At 36.9% G+C, this 23,002-nt stretch overlaps 1 protein-coding gene across 1 annotated transcript; it reads right to left on the bottom strand.

The window, feature by feature from the left end:
• Positions 1-1,008: 1,008 nt before the first annotated feature.
• Positions 1,009-18,804, bottom strand: LOC129276263 (monomeric sarcosine oxidase-like). The gene is made up of 8 exons (XM_064109379.1): positions 18,519-18,804; positions 16,012-16,081; positions 11,603-11,794; positions 10,642-10,852; positions 8,952-9,118; positions 5,810-5,999; positions 5,100-5,233; positions 1,009-3,701 (listed from the first exon to the last, which is right to left on the bottom strand). The coding sequence occupies exons 1-8, from the start codon at positions 18,610-18,612 to the stop codon at positions 3,527-3,529; spliced, it is 1,233 nt and encodes a 410-aa protein (XP_063965449.1). The 5' UTR covers positions 18,613-18,804; the 3' UTR covers positions 1,009-3,526.
• Positions 18,805-23,002: the final 4,198 nt, after the last annotated feature.

Genomic DNA, 23,002 nt, shown 5'->3' with positions numbered 1-23,002 from the left:
CAAATGTTTACAGCTCGCGCTTGCATTATTGATCCTCATGATTATAAAAATGTATTCAGAATACCAAGATTCTAGGTCTAAATCTAAAACATGCGCACGCATGTTTATTGAGATAGCCTGCATGTTCTTTATTTTAAATATGCTTATCCAGTTTCAGATCAGAATTTCAATAATTACAATGTATCTGCTCGCGCTTCATACTCCCATTATCAATGATACCCAATTAACCATATCCTATTCATAATTTACAAAATATGAATAGATTGTCCCGCTTTTAGGTCTAAAATCTCAATTTTCTTCCGCTCGCGCTTCGCGCTCGCATCAATTGTTTAGTTACATACCTATCCCATTTATGATTACAAAAAGTGCTTAGAATGTCCATTGTTTAGGTCGAAATGTCAAAAAGTTTTAGCTCGCGCTTCACGCTCCCATTATTGAAATATGTACCGTATTCGTGGGTAGCTAGAAACAGTCCTTAACAAGTCTGTTTCTGATCATGCTAGAACATTCATTAAAAATGTCTGCTCGCGCTTCGCGTTTGCAGTAATTATCTATTTACATACGCATCTTGTTCAGGATCACAAACAGTGCCCAGAATGTTCAATTTTCAGAACAAAATAAATGAAAGATAAAATAAAAGATCACTAGCGCTTCGCGCTCGCACTTTTGATATAGGGCTTATGAGATTATTTCATATTTATGTTGTTTTATAAGAATAAAGCTAAGAAGTGACTGATCGGGGAAAATTCAGGTGAAGATAATTTCGGGCCCCACCCCCAGTCGGATCTGCCCTTGTGACATAGTATATATACACACAGAAAAAAAAAATGTTGCCCCCCCCCCTGAAAAAGCAAGGAACCCCAGTGCCCCCAGGAAAAATCCTAGCTACGCCACTGGGTTTCGGTCGTTTTAATTACGTTTTTCTGACCCCCCCCCCCCTCCCCCTGCTTGAATTAATGGGCAGACAGAAAACTGTAGTTACACAATGAGCCAGAAGAAATCATTTTTGTCATTCAAATTTGAATTTATTCATTTTGAAAAGAACGAAATACAAATTCATTATATACTTTGTTTGAGAAACAGATCCAGAAAATAAACTTTTTGAATATATTATATACATGACAGAAAAGGAAGTTTGTCAAATAGTTCATATATAACGTATATGAAGACAAATAAACATATTAGAATAATATTATTAGATGCATATGACAAGCAATGAAAATTTTACTGATATTGCAATTTGACATTGTATCATTAAAGGACAAGTCCACCCCAGCAAAAATTTGATTTGAATAAAAAGAGAAAAATCAAACAAGCATAGCACTGAAAATTTCATCAAAAATGTAAAATAAGAAAGTTATGACATTTTAGAGTTTCGCTTATTTTCACAAAATATAATGATATGCACAACTCAGTGACATGCAAATGAGATAGTTGATGATGTTCCGCACTCACTATTTCTTTTATTTTTTATTGTTTGAATTATACATTATTTCATTTTTTACAGATTTGACAATAAGGACCAACTTGACTTAACCATATAGTATTGAACAATGCTAATTCCACATGTTCAGGAGGAATTAAACGTTGTTTCACTTGACAATGAGGAGAAAATTAGAATATTTCATATAACAAAATACAAAAGAAATAGTGAGTGGATGACGTCATCAGTCTCCTCATTTGCATACTGACCAGGATTGCATATAACTGTTTTGTGAAATTAAGCGAAAAAACTTTGAAATGTCATAACTTTCTTATTTTACATCCGATTTTGATGAAATTTTCAGTGTTATGCTTGTTTGATTTTTCTCTTTTTATTTAAATCAACTTTTTTGTTGGGTGGACTTGTCCTTTGATATTTACGGGTATATTTTCATCATCAATTTTACGGTTGGAACCAAAATTCGAATTTCTAAATTAACTTCAAGTTGCTTGAAAAGAATATTCCCTCTCCGTTTTTTATACAGATAGGCTTACACCAAGAGGGGGTCTAAATCGTTCGATCGCATCTGATATGAGCAACCAAAATCATTACGAAAATCTTTTATATCTAAATATCAGTTTGATCAGCTATTCCTTTCAAAAGCTCGAATTATCATGGTTACTATACCAGTTGCTTTGTTATTTCTTGCTCTGCATGTCGTCTCCACCCTGCCCCCCTCTCACACTCGAGCACAAACCCACACATGCACCCCACACACACTCTAACTCACCATCCCTCTCTCCCTCTATTGTCAATGTTTGTTTAAAAGTGAATTCTTGTAATATTTAACGACATAATTGCCCTCCATCAGTTCAGTTTCAAATTACTTAAATTACAATTCACCATCATTGTTGTGTTGTTTTCTACACTCAACACTCAACATTTAAAAGATACTTCGGTCCTATATACATGTACAAGCATGTCGTCCTACTCATATTTACGATATTTTTTTACAATCTTACCGGATGTATTACAATCATGTTGTGAATCTTTGTTTGTTTGTTTGGCTTTTTTATACTTTTTTTATTATTTGTGAACCTGTTGTAAACGCATACATTTCAGCCATTGGCCGCAGTATGTGTATTGGTGTTTTTGAAAATAATTAAACCATGGATATAACACCCGTCTCTCTTTTCTTCTCTCTCTCTCTCTTAATTTCCACCCTCCTCAGCCCTTGTCAGTTTTCTTTCCTATTCTCTCCTGCCCTATTCCCGGGGCCCTAACTCATTTCTTAGTTTACCAAATCCCATCCTAGCTAAGAGTAGGAAAGGGGATGCCCCGCAATCCAGCGTAGATTACCCCTAAGAGTACGTCCTTTGTGAGATTTCTGAAACGGTCCCAGCTAGTTCGTCAATCAATAGGTTCGAATAATCGACTTCAGGTTCGATATTTCGAAGGTAAATTAGTACGAAGTTTCGTTATTACGAAGATTTATTACCCAAAACGAAATATTCCGAAGGTTTGTTAATCCGAAGCTGACATTAAGTTCCGAATATTCGAGAGCTCGAATATAAAGTATATCCTCTACTTAAGATTCATCAGCTATTTTCGTAGTAAAATTTTATGGATTAACGAACCTTATTTCATTGTGGGATTATATAGAACCTTCAAAAATAGTTTAAACCCTATTTTATGTACGGATAAACGAACGTTCGGAAAAACAAATATTCGGAATAATGCCACCAATGTTCGAATTATAAACAAACTCCGCCTTTTGCGGATTCAGTAACGAGCACAATGCCTATGGCATATTATCATTCATGTGTTTTGGAATAACGTACACGGAATAGCGTACATTCAGAATCGTGAATTGGATAACAAACCTTCGGTATAACAAATAACGAACGTATATACCTCGAAAACAGGGTGAAGAGAAGGCAAAAAGGGGCAGAAGATTATGATTTAAATCGTCGGTTGCGGATATTCAATATTCAAGTAATCCTGACATGTGCGCAGATCCTTTTGAAAATTGCATACCATCCTCTTTCTTATCTGTCATGTCTTCAAATGGTCGATCTCCTTTACGTGGTTTTAGCTCATTGCTCAGAGGGATGAGGGGACGACGTCGTCTTCGACCACCGCCGTGTCTAATTGAAAGCAGGGTGTGTAATCACGGTCGGTGATCGCCTGTCTCCTCAAGCTAAACGAACTGATGTCATAGGGAGTACTTCCGTCGATGGCCATTTGGCTCAGAATCTTACCAAGGACAGGAGCCATTCTAAGTCAAGAAAATTAAGTAAAATAAAGATTTCGAAATTGTGTATGGTTTTCTGTTCAATGTGAATACCAGGCGCGGATCCAGGGGGGGGGGGGGTACAGGGAGCACATGCCTCCCTCTTTTGAGAAGCAAAATTGAAATTTGTAATGTAAAAATGCCATTAAAACAGAGGTAAGCCTTTATTTTTTTTTTTGCTTGTCACTTTTACGGGTACGAAATATCCTTTATTTGTGGTTGAAAACCTTTTTTTTGGCTTGTCAAAATTTTCCTCCGAAAAATTTGCCCCCCTTTTGGAAAATCCTGGATCCGCCCCTGGTGAATACTAATAGATTTTTAATATTGTGTTTTGGAGGGTAAATTGAAATTGCCAATTCGTCCACTGCCAACTCGTCCACTCACCACATGGTCTACTTTCATTTAGTCTTGTGCCATTCCGTCCATCAACATTTCGTCTAACAACCATTTGGTCCATTAACCATTCGGTCCAATCATCACTTCGTGTAATCACCATTTCGTCTATGACCATTTCTTCTCATAACCAGTTGGTAAAATATCCATTTCATTTTCATTCATTTTCATTCATTTCGCACAATTTAACACTTAATCCAATTAGACCAAATGGTATTTGGACTAAATGGCGATTGGACCAACTGGTTATTAGACGGTATATGTGCATATAACTAATGTGAAATTAAGCGAAACTTAAAAATGTCATAACTTTCATATTATACATCCGCTTTGATGAAATTGTTAGCGGTATGCTTGTTGGATTTTTCTCTTTTTATACAAATTAACTTTTTGTTGGGGATGGACTTGTCCTATAAGGTGATGTATTTTTCTGGCATTCTGGTGTGAGCCATCGCTTTTTGCCCGCCTCCTGCGTCCTTTTCTTAATCTATTTTTCACACTCTGTGATCATAATTGTCTTCACCTTCCTCTCAAGTTTTTATTATTTGTTTGTTTTATTCATTTTCATGATTACAAACAGAACAGGGGCCCGTTGCAGAAAGAGTTGCAATCAATCGCAACTCTAAATATCATGCGTAACTTGATTTTCAACCAATCAACAGCGCGCAGTTGGGACTTGCGATTGATTTTTTGACTTGCGTTCAAACGCAACTCTTTCTGCAACGGACCCCTGGGGTCCGTTGCATCACATAATTACTGTTATGTCAAAAAAAGAGAAACAATAAAGAAAAATAACGAAAATATTAATCATAATAACATTATCAATAAAACATAAAAATGTCCTCTCATACAATCAGATCTGCATCATAAAGTCACATACACACTATCTCACCACGTTTAGCTTTATATCCTTCTTCATTTCATCTCTTTATTTCTATACATTTTTTTGGAAGAGGGGGGGGGGGTGGGCTTTAAAGAAGCCTGACTTACTTGTACGCATGTGCAGCTCCAACGAATACAATGACGTCACTGTATCCAGCCACCTCACACGTGTCCATGATGTAATGCCGATCGGGCGTTAGGGCGTACAAACACGTTTTGGTATAAAGGGTAGGACCGAGGGCCTATACATAATCAAGCATTGTAAAAAAAAAAAAAAAGACTTTTATGAGAAATATTAAGGGAAATCGACTTGGTTACCACCATTATCATCATCGTAGTCAACATCATTGTAATCATCATTATCATCGTCATCAGCTTCATCCTCGTCGTCATCACTATTATCATCATCGCCATTAACATTGTCACCATCGTCAACATCATCGCCATTGTTATCCTAATCATCATTATCATTTCCATCATCATTTTCATCTTAATCATCAGCGTTATCATCATGTATCTTCACCATCACAATCATCATCACCATCATCATCATCATCATCATTATCATCATCATCATCATCGTTGTCGTCATCATCATGATCATCCTAATCATCAGCATTACCCTCGTCATCCTCACTATCACCACCAACATCAACATCTTTATCATAATCATCATCATCATCATCACCATCATCACCATCATCACCATCATCACCACCACCATCATCATCATCCTAATCACCGGCCTAATCATCAGCATTACCATCGTCATCCTCACCAGCACCGTCATCATAGGATATCACAGAGTTTACCATCACCTTCGGACAAAGCTCTGCCACATATCTCCTCTCTTTCCTCCTCCTCCTCTCATCTGGGACGAAAGTCCTTGTCTGAGGAGTGACGATGCGTCCTCCCAGGTCGAGCCCTGTCTTGAATCCTGTGTTGCCGTGGATCGGTAAGAAATAGGGAGCAGCCGGATAACCGGTGTGGAGAAAGACTACTGGAAACCTTCATAAAGAGAGAGTGAAAACAGCTAATAATAATAATAATAATAACAATAATAATGGTATATTTACCCTGGGTAGCCACTTCAGTTCCGAAAACTGTTCTCCCAGCGGGCCTTGCTATTATTATTACCCGGCTAAGCTATATAGGCTACCAGTCCTATTCAGGTGCACACAGCTATTTGAGGAATTACTCCCTGTCGGTACCCATTTACCTCACCTGGGTCAAGTGCAGCACACTGTGGATGAATTCCTTGCTGAAGGAAATTACGCCATGGCTGGGATTTGAACCCACGACCCTCTGTTTCAAAGTCCGGAGACTAATCCACTGGGCCACGACGCTCCACACTAAGGCCCCCGTCTTACAAAGATTTACGATTGAGCCAATCAATCTCAACTGTATGGAAATCTATCCATACCATAGGTTTTTTTTTCTAAAAGAAATTTGCACAATCTCTTTCGTAAACGTCTCTTTCATAAAGATAATCACTCTGAATCTTCAAGAGAATGGTAAATGTATGAATATACATCATAATATCTAGAAAATATTTTGAACAAATTTGAATTTCAGCTGTTTACGTTGCTGGCCATTCATATAAAGTTGTTGTTGATCGGGTTAATCACAACCCTTTGTAAGAAGGGCCAACCGACGAGTCAGAATCAGTCTTTATTTTTTCGAGAGTAATTTATTTCTCGTGAATAACACACAGCATCTTCTAAAAAAACTCACACCATAAAAGCTACCGGTTCTTTCTTTATAATTGCCTACCTCTTTAAAAGTTGAGAAAGAAAAATAATTGCAAATTTTCACAAAATTCCAACCAAAGTGTGCACCACCCTAATTTAAAGTGACATATAATGAAAAAAAATCAAATCACTCATATATTCATGATGTAAAAAGATTGACTAAAACAGAATATTCTTATCGATTTTAGGCAGCTCCACCAAACGGGGAAAAATGGTTCAATGAGATAATGGATTAATGTGGGTGTTAAGTTTTCGATTTTTTTTTTTTGAAGAAATCTAGCAAACGAAAAAAAAATATGTACATAACGTCATGAAATTATTGTATCTTAGGCATGGCATGTGATCGTGACATATACAGGAAAAGCCCCAAATCAAGTAAATTCGATAACAAAAAATGATAATCTGATGGGCCAAAAGTTTGAGGAGAAAATTTGCGAGCGAGCGAAGCAATTGAAAATGTTTAAATTTTAAAAATGAAAACCTAGTATTTGTAATATACATTGATTTTTCCCCTTTTCTTTCCTTTTCATAACATCACTTTTTTGTCTTGGTCATGTAACTTTTGGGAGTCACTTGCCCCCATGCCCACTCTCTCAGCTAGAATCCTACGTCTGTGGAAAAATTCATCAGTGCATCATACCAGAGTCGGAGCCGAGCGTCTGAGCGTTCTACAGATAAATGGTGTTATGTAATAGTGTCCGTCTTTATCATCACCATTATTTTATTTACCTGGTTATCTGTTTCATCTGCTTCGATTCGTCATACCATGGACCTATTGTCATACCATGGATCCAATTGTATCTTATACTTTTGTCTTAATTTAAACATATTTTTATCAATTTTGTTTGGGCCCCTGTTGATAAGCGTTGTGCTGCTTAAGGGACCCATACCTTATGTATCCATGTTTTATTTCATTGTACACTTTGTAAATATTTGTTTTTACACATGAAGGTGAGATAAATGAAATGAAATGAAAAATAAATGTGACGCAAGCTTTGTGCTTTATTATGTAAGTAGGTATTCTCAAACGCTGTGACCCATTGTCAAGATATTGTGAGTTTTCTAGGGGATTCACGTTTCTCTATTTAATACGTGCTAAGGTTTGCGCTGGCGTACACAGTAAAAACGCTGTTTAATTTTTATACAACGCTGTTTACTATATGAACCTTACAGTATTTGTTTAACCGTTTAAACAATCATGTTTAATTTATTGAAGATTAGATATTGAAAATTAAACTTTGTTGCTTAAGATTTTAACACTTGTTTAAACTTTTTAATCAATTACTGTAAGGTTCATATAGTAAACAGCGTTGTATAATTTTTTTTACTGTGTATAATAGACAGGCGTTTTTTGAGGGGACAGTGGACCCTCCGATTGTCCCCTCCGAAAGTTCCATGACCAAGTTTTTAAAAAAAATGGGAAAAGGAAAGGGAAAAGGTTTGAAATAATGATAGTAGCTAGACTTATAAAGCGCGTATTTGCCGGTGGATATAAAGCGCAACTTTTATTTCCCCCGGCTTCAAAGCTCGAGCTACCACTTTTTCAACGGCGCTCAGTGCATTTAAGAAATTAATCCTGCTGCGTACCTATTCACCTCACCTGGGTTGAGTGCAGCATATTGTGGACATATTCCTTGCCGAAGGCCGAAAAGCACGCCCTGGCTAGGATTCGAACCCATGACCCTCTGTTTGAAAGACAAGAGTCAGAACACTATAGACCATGACCACGGACATATAATTTTTTAAATATCATGTCAACGTATATCCCAAAATTATATTATCACTTTAAAAAGGTAAAACTTTCACTCGCTCACTCGCGAATTCTAAAAAAATAGAATGGAGAAGGGTAATAACATATCACTACACTGTAAAAACGCTGTTTAAAATTTCAAGCACGTTGTTTAAGCCCGTCACTCTAACAACTTCTATTTTAACTTTTTACACAACTGCTTAAACTTTTTAAACAACTGTTTAAACTTTTTAAACAACTTGCTTAAAAAGTTTAAACAATTACAACTTGTTGTTAGTGTGACAGGCTTAAACAGCGTGCTATTTTTTTTACTGTGTAGTTTTACGCAGGGCCCGCTCAGAGAACGGTTCATACATGCATAAGAGCTGTATTGGCAACCATGGATAAAAATAAGAATTATAATTATATATATTTTTTTATTTGTAATGTAGATTGACTTATTCCACCATGACCACCGACCTGTCTTTTGTGAACTCTTTCATGTGCGGTGTGGCGAAGTATGTAACCTGTTCTTGCGTGACTGTTATAGGGAGTTTCATCCCTAGCGATGAGATCACATCATTGGTCCAAGCTCCCGAAGTGACTATCACCTTCTTACAGAAGAAGTCACCTTGAGTTGTGCACACCTAGAAAAGTGATATTCAAACAACAAATTTGTAAAAATACGTCATATAAAGGGGCGGCGCGGCAGGGGGGTTGCATGCGATGGCCACCCCTAGTGATTTTTCAGGAAGTGAAAATGAGATGAGAAAACGGGAGAAAAGGAGGGAGAGAAGGGAAGAGAAAGGAGAGAAGAGCTTACAAAGAAGGCATAGGTTTCGTGTTACTCTTATATTATGACTGTAATTTAATAAGAATTAAATGAATTAGGTCCTTTTGCCCCCTCGCATACACGGCGCTATGGTCTGGTCATGTTTTACAATCTCTTCCAGTTTTCTTTAGAGAGAAAAACCTGTTAGCCTGTTAACAGGCAAAAGGCGAGTAGATGTCAAACCTTGCCACTTCGCTCTAATATGAATCTGAAAATTAAGTCTCTTTTTTAATTTAGAGAAGAGTGCAATTTGCAGGCAAAAACACGAGAAGGGCCCGTTTTATGTGTTAATGAGTGCCACTTTAAAACAAGAGAATATTATCAATTTTATATGTTACTATACTTGTAAGAATAAGATTCATGTGTCATGTGAGTGGGGTATACCAGTGGCGTACAGATGGGAGACTTTGGGACTCTTGCCCCCCCCCCCCCCCACGACCAAGAAAAAAACAGAAAAGGAAAGAGAGAAGGGTGGAATGTGGCAATATTCTTTGAATATTATGTCAAAATCTATCAAAAAATAGGATTTCCGTTATAAAAATGTCAAAATTGTTGCTCGCTTGCTCACAACTTCTTATAGATTTCTTATACGATATATCTAGCGCCCTCAAATTTTTTGGCTCACTGCGCCACTGGAGGTAAGTCATTTTTTCTTTGTTTTAAGTGCCCCTTTTTTAAAGAAAAGGTGCCCTTTTTTGGCCTGTGCCCCCCTCCCACTTTCACATTCGCTCCGCCGCTCCTGATCAGAATGATATTGTTACGTTTTTATTTGTGATTGTTTCAATTACGCTATTTGAATGGGGAAAATGATATAAATTTGTTAATAAGGTAGATCGAACACAGCTTTGGATTCTGTAATCTTATGAAGATGTTAACTTAGTGAGTGATCAAAATCAAAAATAAAATATAAATTTGTCTAACTTAATCCAATTTGACTAAGTTCCATCAGCTTTGATACGGGCTTATATTGTTGAAATGTGATAAGAAAATGAACAATAGGCACAAAAGTCAATTTAATTTCCCATAAATAACAATCCCGCGTCATGATGACCGGAATTTTGGGGCGTGGGTAGAACATTACGTTCAGGGTAAATAAAAAATCGCCTGAATAAGGTCCGATGTGAAAAAAAAAGGAGTCAGATCTGACCTAGAAATGCTCACATAGGATCTTATTCCGGGTCATTTTGACCCTGAACGGAATGAGGCACTAACGGACCCGGTTTCTGTGGGTCAATTAGACCCGGAATTTCTGACACGTTGGTTAGGTCAACTATTTTGGAAATTTTGTCTTCATCATTACAACAAAATAATTTTCTCCATAATCTGTATCTAAAAAACCTTCGTTAGATCGCCATCCCTAGATAAGCACACAACAGCAGCGTTTTCAATAATGGTTGCGCCTTGTCTTCGGGCTAGCTGAATGTGAACTGCATTCGCCAAGGCAGCATCAATAATTCCCGCGTCTTTCTGAAATAAGGAGATCCATTTGGAAGTAGCTGCAAACTGGGGGAACTTGTTTTTGATACTTTTGCCTTCGTACCTCTCGAATCTGTTTTTTTTTTAATCAGATAAATGGGATTCGAAACTGATTTAAACATATCAAATAAAATATTCATCAATGTGTAGATTAGATTTATATACTTCATACCTTTTATAGGTTCAAATTTATTGTCAAACACGATACAAAACAATACTAAAAATGACACAACAAAAGGTACTATAAGAGCACGTGGGTGTTTTATAAAGCTGTTCGTATAAGTTAAGAGCGACTTTAAGACCGACTGGTGATCCTTTCTTGTGGTAAATGGTATACACAAAAACGTTCACTGGCGAAAGGATCACCAGTCGTTCTTAAAGTCGCTCGTAACTTACGAACAGCTTTATGAAACACCCACCAGAATATTATCACTCAACGCAATCAAATGATTTTTTTTTAATAAGACCAATTAATGGGTGTAAGATTAACTGGAGATAAGATATGAATATGGAAACCAACTAGTCGTATTGAAGTATACGGGGCTATCAGTTCTTTACGTTTATAGCCACCATACTCGCGTATGGCAAAATGTTACCTTTTTACAAATCTTTAATAATTTTTGCATGATATTAAAAGAACAGTATCATATTTTCACTCTTTCAATTTCCTTTGCTTTATCCTCTCTCCTTTTTGCATGGTCGTGAAACTTTTTTTTTTGGGGGGGGGGGCATAGCCCCAATCCCCCTCCATCTCTATGCCAGCCAGTGGTGACAGCCCTTAAATATTATAAGATTGGTTTAGGTAAAAAGTGGAAATTGTTACTTGACGTTTTTGTCCTCCATAGATTTAGCGAATTTCTCCAGGCAATTATGGCCAGGGGTGCCCCTCATTGCGATGTCAAGCCCACCCGTCGTATAGACTAGCTTCATACCAGACTCCCTCTCCGCTTCTAGCCAACCTTCCTTGCTATCTCTCGCCAAGGGAATATACTCTGGCGCGCTGTAGGACATTCGTCTGTATATATAGGATGAGGTTAAAATAGAAAACGGCACTCTTAACATCATTTTATTGAATAAATTTTATTTCTATATGTAGTAGGCCTGTTAAAAGAATGTATGACACAGATGGCTTGTCATAGTATATATTATGAGAATAAACCATCAACAGACTGATATTTTCTTTCCAACTGAGTTTTTATTGTCACTATAGTATCAAACACTAATATAGAAATAACATAATGATTTCTCACAGGAAAAAATCAGATAAATTAAAGGTAACACAAAAGCACAACCGCTTTTGAAAGTTCCTTGAATTGTTATGATACAAAGAGGTTAATTTATCAATGAACTTAAAGGTGAAGATCATTAGTTATGACTGATCTTAAGCATGGGCGGAAATCCCAGGGGGACATAGGGGGACGCGTCCCCCTACCATTTTGGAAAGGGGGGACATAATATCAAATGTCCCCCTACTATTTGTGGTCTTTTATTATGAAAAAATACATAATTCAAAATCGAAATTATACACATGGGCATTTTCACGGTAACTGACATTACAAGGCACAATTTTACACACTTTTCATTGTGTGTATGATTATCTCTTAAACAACAAATGATGGGAGTTTTGCTTTAAAGCAAACCATATTTCGAAATATATATAAACAGATAGCTTTTGTTAAGAACTTGGATAGGAAAAAAAGGCATACCGGCCGGACTATTCTCGAACTCGCATCTAGCCCTATATGCCAGCCAAAGGGTGATGACATTGATGGCCATGGTCAATTTCATAACTAATAAAAATGACGAAACAAGAAAATCACCTCTGGATACTTATAAATAAATTTAGTGCATAGATAGTAGACGAGAATGTTCCATACCCCGTAAGAACATACCTTTGTTAAACCAATTCATTTTCCCTTTATTCCACATTTACTTGGAATATAAGAATATTTTCATTGTTCGCGTACTCAGTAAAAAGAATAGTTTTCATGAGTTATGATGAATCCTTCGCTATAAGTTTGAACTATATTTAATCCCCCAAATTTGTTTTTAAATACTCTATTAACGAGACTTTTATATTCCATTTATACACGAAATTCCTGCAGTGGGATGGGTCATCATAGCGGATGCGGGGGGGGGGGGCACTGGAGGCACGTGTCCCCCCCCCCCTTTGAGAAGCAAAATTTGTAATGTAAAAATGCCTTTAAAACAGACCTTTTTTTTTTTGCTTGTAAAATCTTTTCGGGTATGAAATGTCCTTAATTTGTGATTTTGGGGGCTTGTCAAAAATTTCCTCCGAAAAATTTGCCCCCCCCCTTTTGGAAAATCGTGGATCCGCCCCGGATCATAGGTAGATCAAGGGGGCGAAGCGGGCCCGTCCCCTATTGGCGGCACAAAATATGAAGGTGAGGAGAAAAATAAGAAGAAAGATAGGACGAGGAAGAACATTAAATGATGGAAGGGGAGGGTAATAATTGGAGAAAAAAAACTCAGGTCATGATATAAAATAAAAAAATCGCTCGCGCTTTGCATTAATACACAGCCATCTCTTTATTTCAAAACGTGCTTATTTTTTTCACTTTTTAGATCGAAATATATAAAATCAAATCATTCATTTGGGAAGATATCCATCTTTTTCCTTATTTGTAGGTTTAAATCTTAAAAAACAGACTAGCTCGCGCTTTGCGCTTGCATTGCTTATTGAAATAAACTCCTTGTTCTTTATTTCAAAAGTGCTTGAAAGATCCAGTTTTCAGATCTGAATATTCATTTCGCGCTTCACGCTCGCATCAGTAATTATGGTTGAGTCAGATACTATTCTGTTTATTGCTATAAGGTGAAAAGAAGATGACTTTTTTGGTCGGAAAATAAAAAAGAATCAGGATACGCTTTGCGCTCACATTAATCAAAATTTAGTGAGATAGTTACCCTAACCTTGATTTTAAATATGCTAATAATACAAATTTTTAGGCCGGAAATGACATATCTTCAGCACCCACTTCGCGTTCGAATCTAATATTGTTTAGTAAAATGTTTATCCTGTTCATGATTTGAAAAAGTGTTACGATTGTCCAGTTTTTAGGTTGGAAATTCAAACTTTCAGCTCGCGCTTCGCGCCCTCATTAATTGTTTAGATTCAAATCCTGTTCATTTTTTAGGTGCCAGTTAAAAATGGCAGAGGTAAAAACGGCAGAGGTAATAATGGCAGAGGTAAAAATGGGAGACGTAAAAATAGCAGAAGTAAAAATGGCAGAGGTAAAAAGAGCAGAGGCATAAATGACAAGAGGTAAAAATGGAAGATGTGATAATGGCAGGGGTAAAAGTGGCCGAGGTATACTATAAGAAAAAACAGTAGATTCTACAGAAAAATTAAAAAACATGTTTTACAGAAAAAACCCAATAATTTTCCACAATTTTTCTACAATTTTACAGAACAGATTTTTAAAAAGGGGAAAACAGATTTATTACAATAAATTTGTAAGGGTACGCGCACAAAATACAAATCTTCTGTAATTTTACACAAATGCATTTAAGATTACACAGTGCAGTAAGATTACAGGTGTTCTCCAGAATCTGTTGCAGGAATTGTTTTTTTTTAAGTATAACATTTCTAACAGTTTAAAAAATGGCGGAGTTGAAAATGGCAAAGGTAAAGATGGCAGAGGCAAAAATGAAAGAGATATGGGGTGCTTGTTTGTTAAAAAGCCGAGAAAAAAAGTTTTCACTCCAAAATGAAAGGGGATTTGGTTAAGGGGGAAAATGACACAAAAAATTATCTCAACTAAATGAAGTTCTTTTAGGTCCGAAAAAGAATTACAACAAAAATAATAACAATTAGATAATAAACAATGTTTTTTCTTCTGTTTGAAAAATAACAGAGATTTGTATCAAATCTGTACATTTTAGCATACCAAGCTAATTACTAAGAGGGTGCTGCTTATTGTGTACAAAATACCCAACAGCACTTCCGCTTCCAAGGGTTATGACCATCAAGCCGTTTATATCATATTGGATGCAGTGGTAAAGGTTCAGGGTCTTCTTTTATGCAAAGAATCTGAACCAGACAGTTCCCCTCGATCGACCCCAAATTGGTTTACCAGTCAAAACAAGATTATTATTGATTTTTATAATCAGTTACATATTCAGTTCCAAGCCTGGGAACGCATGCTTAATATTGTCATTCAAATATTCAAAAAGAATAGTACAGACGACATTAAAAATAAGGACATAATATTTAACCACAATCTTTCGTGACAATTTCAACGTCTAAGCTTTCCCCGCTATGTTCCCTATGTTTTTCCCCGCCCCCTAACCCTCTCTCTCTCTCCACCTCTCTTATGTCTACTCTTCCTCCTTTTTGCGTCGGTAAACCTGGCAAAACTTTAGAAATAAAAAAACCAGCCAGACAAAAAGGAATGTTATAAAATGATGAATGAGAATAGTGCAGTTTCATTTTGCTCCTGATAAATTGAATGAAAAAATATCTGTCGTTTGATTTATTTTTAAAAAGCGTTCACGGTACACCTCCAACGAATTCGTAAATAGCATTGTTAGGCCGATGAAGACATAATGATATGATGAAATGTCTAACCGTGACATGCGCTTCTAATTTAATCTATGTACATGCGGGGGCTTTTCGACAATTCATTGCATAGGGGTTTAAGACTGGCCATATTTTACCTAGAGCTGTCAGCTATTATTTAGTTGAATTCATATTCTGTTCATGATTCAAAAAACTATTACGAATGTCCCAGTCTTTAGGTTATTCCTATCCTGTTCATGATTTGAAAAAGTGTCACGAATGTCTAGTTTTTAGGTTGGAAAATCAAAAACTTTCAGCTCGCGCTTCGCGCTCGTATTAATGGTTTAGGTAGGTTCGAATCTAGTTCATGATCTCAAAAAATATTCAGAATGTTCAATTTCCTGGTCACAATTTCTGAAATATCAACATACTTGGGCTAGCGCTTCGCGTTCGCATTATTTATTGAGGCCTTTCATCTTTAGTTAGGAATACCTCCCCTCTTCGAAATATGTACTGTATATATAAATATATACATACATACATACATACATATATATATATATGTATGTATATACACACACACACACACACACACACCCACACACACACACACACACACACACACCCTCACACACATATATATATATATGTGTGTGTGTGTCCCCCTACCTTTAAGGAGAGATTTCCGCCCATAAAAAATGGTTTCTTACAAAATCCTTGTCCAATCTTGTGAGCCGCCGTTGCCATGCCCAAGCCTAAACTGCTCCAATCCAAGAACCACTAAACAAACAAGATAAACAAACAATTAAAACACACATAAATGATAATATTAAAGGTGATGAAAGAGTTTATTACAGAAGGGACCACAGGCTTTATAAAACGACCATTTTACTTCTCCAGTTATATTTACAAGCCCTCCTCTTAAAATTTGAACGGGGAAATTCACACTGACGATAAGTCGGGTTTTTTTTAATGAGAGCAGGAAAAAAAATATTGGTCAAAGCTAGATGAAAATCCATAAAAATAAGAGAATCAAGTTTTTCACTTACGATGTCATATGCGAGCAGTTCCCCCATATATCTTGTAGGACTATTATACATAAATTCATTTTTTTTATGAACATGATGAATATAATTATTTTTTTATCTATAGAATGGGATATGAGTTGATGTGTCTGATAATATATATATATACTCAAGAAATTAGTAGATCACTTTGTTTTCAGAAAATGGCATTTTGGAGGATATATCACATGACATAATAATGGAGGAGCTGCACGTCTTTATTCCGTTTCCCCTATATCCTCTGTTTCCCTTTGTTTTTTATTATTTGACGAATCATAAGGGGGAATTCGCTCCCCCCCCCCCCCCCCCCGCTTCACATATGCCACCCTACACTACACAAAGGGACAAACCTTCTGTTTTTAACAAGCTAGTGCGCACCTAGTTACCAATAATGCGTTAGGCATTCCATTCATTCGGATGCAGGATAAAAGAGCAAAGGTACCGGCCGTGGCCCGGGAATCGAACCCCGGACTTCCATGCATGCATAGCCATGGAGCCTTAGACCCCGCCTTAGACCACTCGACCACGGCACCTCCACTTATTGATGAGAAAGGGGAGATTATTCCACGGGAGGGAATGCATTTTTTGCAACTTTGTAACCATTGATATGAAAACAATGGCACAATGGCATAAAATAAGTTCATATCAAATATTGCTGAATAGTCATACCTGGTCTTGGGATGTTAAGATTTGACCACTGGAATCCTGCATGTAAATTTGAGGGGATTATGTATACCTCAGTATCAGGTAGGGAATCTCTCAGATGTACGAGTTATTGTACTTAAAGTCAATATACAGTTAGTCGGCATATACTGTGCATCATTCTGGTAAACGTTTCACAACGACTTTCAATCAGACTTTGAAATTTTGGTATAACTCCCATTGGAGCGTTGATTCCGCATGAGTCCTGCTATAGAGCGCGGGGGTGGGCCATGGCTCTGGGTAGCGGGGGTGCTGAAACACCCCCCAAGATTTGCCACGGGTGCTGCGTGTGCAGATATTTACCATAGGCAGCATCCCTTGGAAATCAGGTAAGTATAAGAAATAGCAGAAGTAAAAAACATAATTTCTTTGCTTATCAAATATTTACTGGCCCAAAATCACCTTCATCCCTTTATTTGCCTTGTTAAAGTTAAACCATCACCCCTTGTTCCATGGCCCTGGAATGCGCATAATAGCAAGTTTACCAAACTGGTAATTGGGTCACCCCCTTTCCCCCAGAATTTCGATTTTTAGAGGGTCGCCACCCCCCCCCCCCTTGACACAAAATATAAAGAAATCGACTCGCATGATCGTAGGAATTTTATGAAACCGGATCCCAGTTCAATCATGGACTTTAAAGTAGTAGAAACGAATTTCGATTAACTGTAACTTAAGAAGCTACAATGAGTTTTGAAATTTTTAATGCATATAACCTCATTTTATTTTTCTGGCATGCATGAGTAACTTTTTTTATTTTAAAGGACTCATTACCATTATCTTTTTTGATGAATATCAGTATACAAACGATATTCATATTTATAATTCGTGCACGCTTTTCATAATGCGTAAAAAATAAAAATCATTATTGATAACGCAAAATAAAGATCTTCCCAAAAAAATGTTTTTATAATACAAGATATTCCGCCCATTCACACGGTTAAAATATCTTTATTTGAACCAGTGAAAAATAAGGCTTATGACGAATATTTAGCACGTGTGAAACCAAACTAGAAAATGATTAGAATCACGAAGGCTAATCACAGTCACGTTTACAATGATGATTCAAGATTCACGTGTGAAAAGGCCCTGAGTCAATTTCATATTTTGTTATTTTATTGTAATTATCGTCCATCATTAAGTATCATGAATAACGACCTTACGGGTTTAGGAATTTACGTTATTTCAAGTAAGTGGTGTCTAACCGCCCTTTCACACGTTAATAAAGGCGTAATTTGAATGATTCCAGAGAAAAATAAGGCGAATGACGAATATTTAGCACGTTTGAAACCAAACCAGAACATGATTAGAATTACGAACGCTAATCACAGTCACGATTACAATAGCAATCATCATTATAATGATGATTCAAGATTCATGTGTGAAAAGGCCCTAAGACACTCGAGGTCAATCCTGAATTAAAGCATGATATTTATCAATAAAAAAATACTCACGTTTTCCAGCTCTCTTCGATAGCCAGTATACCGCGGCACTTCCAACACCACCGCATCCCACAACGATGTAATCAAATTTTTGAATTGTATCCATTTTTTTTTTATTGAAAACAAAAAATCTACGACCACAAGATGATTGCTTATAAAAAATGAGAGAGAGCCCTCCACTTTGCAGTCAGATCAATCCACTGTTTATCTTACCGAGCTTCACCACCGACTGATAATGAAATCTTAAAAACATTCAAAGCTCGTTGTATGTTCGAACTACATGTAACTAGGCTAAACAGACAGTCATTTACCACAGTGGCGGCTGTGCCCCCTTTTGAGAGCCATTATCAAAATTTTGAATGTTAACATGCCGTTTTTACCCAAGTGTAAAGTGAGGACTTTACACTTGAGTACTCCTTGAAAGCAGTGGCGTACCTAGGATTTTCCACAGGGGGGGCAAAATCGGCCGCAAAAAATTTGACAAGCAAAAAAAAAAAAAAAAAAAAAAAAAAAAAGGTCTTCAATGAAAAAATGAAGGTCATCGTACCAGAAAAAAATTGACAAGCAAAAAAAAAAATAAAAATAAAAAAAAACAAGGTCTTCAATGAAAAAATGAAGGTCATCGTACCAGAAAAAAATTGACAAGCAAAAAAAAAAATAAAAAAAAAAGGTCTTCAAGCTCATCAGGGGGGGGGCAATAAAGGTCTTCAAGCTCGTCAGGGGGGGGGGCAATAAGGGTCTTTTAAGCTCGTCAGGGGGGGGGGCAGGTATATGTCTTTTGTATGGGTTGTGGCTCGTCAGGGGGGACAGAGTGCCCCCCCTGCCCCCCCCCCCCCCCGTAGGTACGCTAGTGCTTGAAAGTGAGGACTTTTTTTCTTTTTGCTTGTCAAGTTTCTCGCGGATGAAATGATCTTCAATTTCAGGTGGAAGCCTTTTTTTATTTTGGTTTGTTTTGCTTGTCAAATTGTCATCGTGAAAATGTGCCCCCCTCCCCCTTTTTGAAAATCTTGGATCTGCACCTGACTTCCAAGTTTTAGACCGCCAAAGGGGCATGTATAAGGGGAGTGGTGTGGGCAAAAATCATTCCTTTTTTATTCATGGCATACTTGAACAAAAGTGTTCGTCGACCGTGAAACAAGATAAGTACTGAATTTGTCACGTGACAACATTGTAGTTCATGAACGTGAACCAATGTTTCTATCATTACGTCATCTGCTGAAATTCTGTACATATATTTTTTTTCCAGTTTAATTACAGCCGACAGCGAGTTGAAAACTATAAAGGCCAATTCGGTTTAGAAGCTGTTTTGTTGTAGTCTCTAATTGAGGGCGTCAAGAATGTCTGTATATGAACAAAAGATCATTTATACATTGACATAGCAACGCACAAGGGTCATTTTGGTCGCAAGATCTTCAGTTCACTTGCCGCGATTTTCATTGTTTTTGAAGTATCTGTCGCCATGTCTGCCATCCGTGTGTTAAAACTGAAAAAAAAATTGTAGGCCTACATTTAAATAATAATTACCGTCACGGTATTAAAACAACATCAAACTATAGGGTTGTGCGACAGGGACTGCACCATCATGTGCTAAAAAAAGAAACCAAGGAATTTGAATATGACACTATATATCAATATTCTTTTCGATACAAAATTCTGATGATAACATTTAACATTTCCGTCAACAAAATGCAAATAAATATTACCAAGTGAAACATTTACATAATTTTCAATCGAACATAAAAGTACACTAGTAAACATACTATCACGTAAATCAGTGACTAAATTAAAAACGTAGCAATGATCAAGAACGAATCTGACTAAGCTAGATATCAATTTCCCCTTTCTCTTTTTCTGGTCATGGAACTTTGATTCTCAGTGTATAGGACCAGAGTGCCCACAAGCATGGGCGGAAATCCCAGGGACATCATTCAAAATCAAATAAAACATGTACTTTGGACGAGATGACCTTACTTTTTGGGTGATAACTTTTTTTTCTTGTCAAATTTATTTTGGTCGAAATGACCTTACATTTGGGGTGATAACCTTTTCCCCCTTTTTTGTTTGCTTGTCAAACTGTCCAGCCCCTGGTCCCCCTCCCCCTACCTTTGGGGAAAGATTTCCACCCTTGCCCACAATGAGCACCCACACGCCAGTGGTAAGGATGCAGATCGAGCAACTTACATATGGGTCCGGTTTCGTAAAGACTTGTTATAATTACAAATGAACCATTTCTATTATAACAATTAAGTTGACAGTCACCTGATACTTCAGGAAGATGACTTCTGGGGCCCGTCTTACAAAGAGTTGCGATTGACCCGATCCGATCGCAACTATGGAAAGCCAGCAAAGTCAATATATTAAAATACATGTTTGTTCATAAAAAATCTAGATATGAATGTATATCTATAAATTCATTGATTTCTTGACAGTTTGGTGTGTTCTCCTCTGTTTACAAAGGACATTTTGCAAATTTCCTGTAGAAAAAATTATGACACTGATCAGTGGATTTCCATAGAGTTACGATTGATTGAATCAATTGCAACTCTTTGTAAGACGGGGCCCTGAAGTCATACTTGAGCATAGAGGAGATCGTAAAAGAGCAAATATTGTAATACTAATTATATATACAGTGAGTAGGATTTATAACATATCAAGAGAAGTAGGAAATGATCATCGAAAAAGAAATTTATTAAATTTGAAGGTAAAATAGCTGTAATCATCGTTATATGAGAAATGATCTATAAAGGAGTTAGTATGAGTCTGCAGGCCAGTATGTACTTTATATCGACGACCTTCACATTAAAACTTTGGATTATAGTCCATGTTTGCTCACAACTAACTGATTATATCATTAAATGAAAACTTTGGTATCATCGATCATCAACTACTGTTTCTCATAGAATCTAAATGTTGTGTACCCTATCGACAAAAGGTGATTACTACCTACGGGGGGCAGAGGGGGCAGTCTGCCCCCCCCTGACGAGCCACAACTCATGTAAAGGACGTATCCCTGCCCTCCTGACGAGCTTGAAAAACCTTTGTTGCCCCCCCCTGACGAGCTTGAAGACCTTTATTGCCCCCCCCCCCCTGACGAGCTTGAAGCCTTTTTTTTTTTTGCTTGTCAAATTTTTTTTCTGGTACGAAATCCTTCATTTGTGATTGAAGACCTTTTTTTTTTTTTTTTTTTTTATGCTTGTCAAATTTCAATTTTTTGGCGGACGGTTTTGCCCCCCCCCTGTTAAAAATCCTTGGTACGCCACTGATTACTACGCTTGTATAACATACAAGACACTGATCATGGAGCTATTTGCACTGACACACAGATGACATTGTCTACCGACTAGGGGAACTGAGGCGGGTGAGCATAGGGGCAAGTTGAGCCACCACCCCCATAATGAATGAGTCAGACATTGTGGTTGTGTCATGTATTGATGACCCATTGCATTGCCCCTAAACCCCACCACATTGTTTTCAACTTTGAAACAAAAAGTACTTTTTAGAGGGAAAAATACAAATTTCAACCAAAAAAGTAAAAAAGGGTGTGAAAAAGATAAGTGCTTTTTATCCGCACACGTCTTTAAATATAATAAAGAAATAAGAACAACATTGTTAGTCCATGTATGGATTCTCATTCTTGTCATAGTCTATTACATGCATAAGAAATGTGTGGATGTGAAAATATCGCATTTTAAGTTCGGACTGGGGTAATTTGAGCCAGCCAACACTGGGGCAAGTTGAGCCATAGTAATTCTTATGCATGGTAAATTGGTAATGTATAATAATAATTTGAAAAACCCTTAAAAAGCAGGCAGAAAGGAGCAAATTCACATGACAGTTCTTTTACTTTGAGAGGGTGTTAGTATTTATAGAGAATTAGCAAGTGAAAAGACTTTAAATAAAAAAAATTAAGTGCTTGTTCTTCCTGCATACATTTTGTACATAGGCTCAACTTACCCCAGAAGGTGGCACAATTTACCCCAAAGATGGGGCAAGTTGAGCCATTTGACATCGTTTTTTTCAAAGGTCACAATGAATTTCAGTGTGGGGGTAGAAAGTTAGTAGCCTATATATAAGTATTTCCCAAGAATCAAATCTAAAGGCTAGGTACTTATTTCTACAATATTATTAGTCATATCAAGTCTAAAGGCCACCGCACATGCGATCCTTACGACTGGTCTGCGACCCGAATTCAGAATAAAATGTAATAGAATTTGATGCTAATATTGAGACTTGGAATATCTTACTGTGTAATGTTTGAAATCATCGTACGAATACCTATGATCAAATTTGTGACTATGCTATCATCCTTCTTAGAATAAAAGCGAAGTTAATATCTAGTCGTAATGACGTCATAGCAGTATTACGATTGGCTACGATTTGAAACTAATTCAGGGACTTTACTCCAAAATACGGGCTTGCAATCTTTCAAAATTGTTATAATATTATTATTTCAATTAATTTTAACCTCAAATAAAATGATATGTTCCGCATTCACA

Source organism: Lytechinus pictus, chromosome 14 (genome assembly GCF_037042905.1).
Source record: "Lytechinus pictus isolate F3 Inbred chromosome 14, Lp3.0, whole genome shotgun sequence".
Taxonomy (NCBI): Eukaryota; Metazoa; Echinodermata; class Echinoidea; order Temnopleuroida; family Toxopneustidae; genus Lytechinus; species Lytechinus pictus.
The sequence above is the reverse complement of the archived record's forward strand: the minus strand, read 5'-3'. Positions and strand labels throughout refer to the sequence as shown.

Bases quoted from the DNA above. Each gene is read 5' to 3' on its own strand.
- LOC129276263 (XM_064109379.1), bottom strand. From the start codon at position 18,612: ATGGATACAATTCAAAAATTTGATTACATCGTTGTGGGATGCGGTGGT. The intron at 16,082-18,518 runs GTGAGTATTTTT...TTGTTTGTTTAG, and splicing joins ATCGAAGAGAGCTGGAAAAC to TGGTTCTTGGATTGGAGCAG. The intron at 3,702-5,099 runs GTAAGTCAGGCT...TTCTTGACTTAG, and splicing joins GGAGCTGCACATGCGTACAA to AATGGCTCCTGTCCTTGGTA.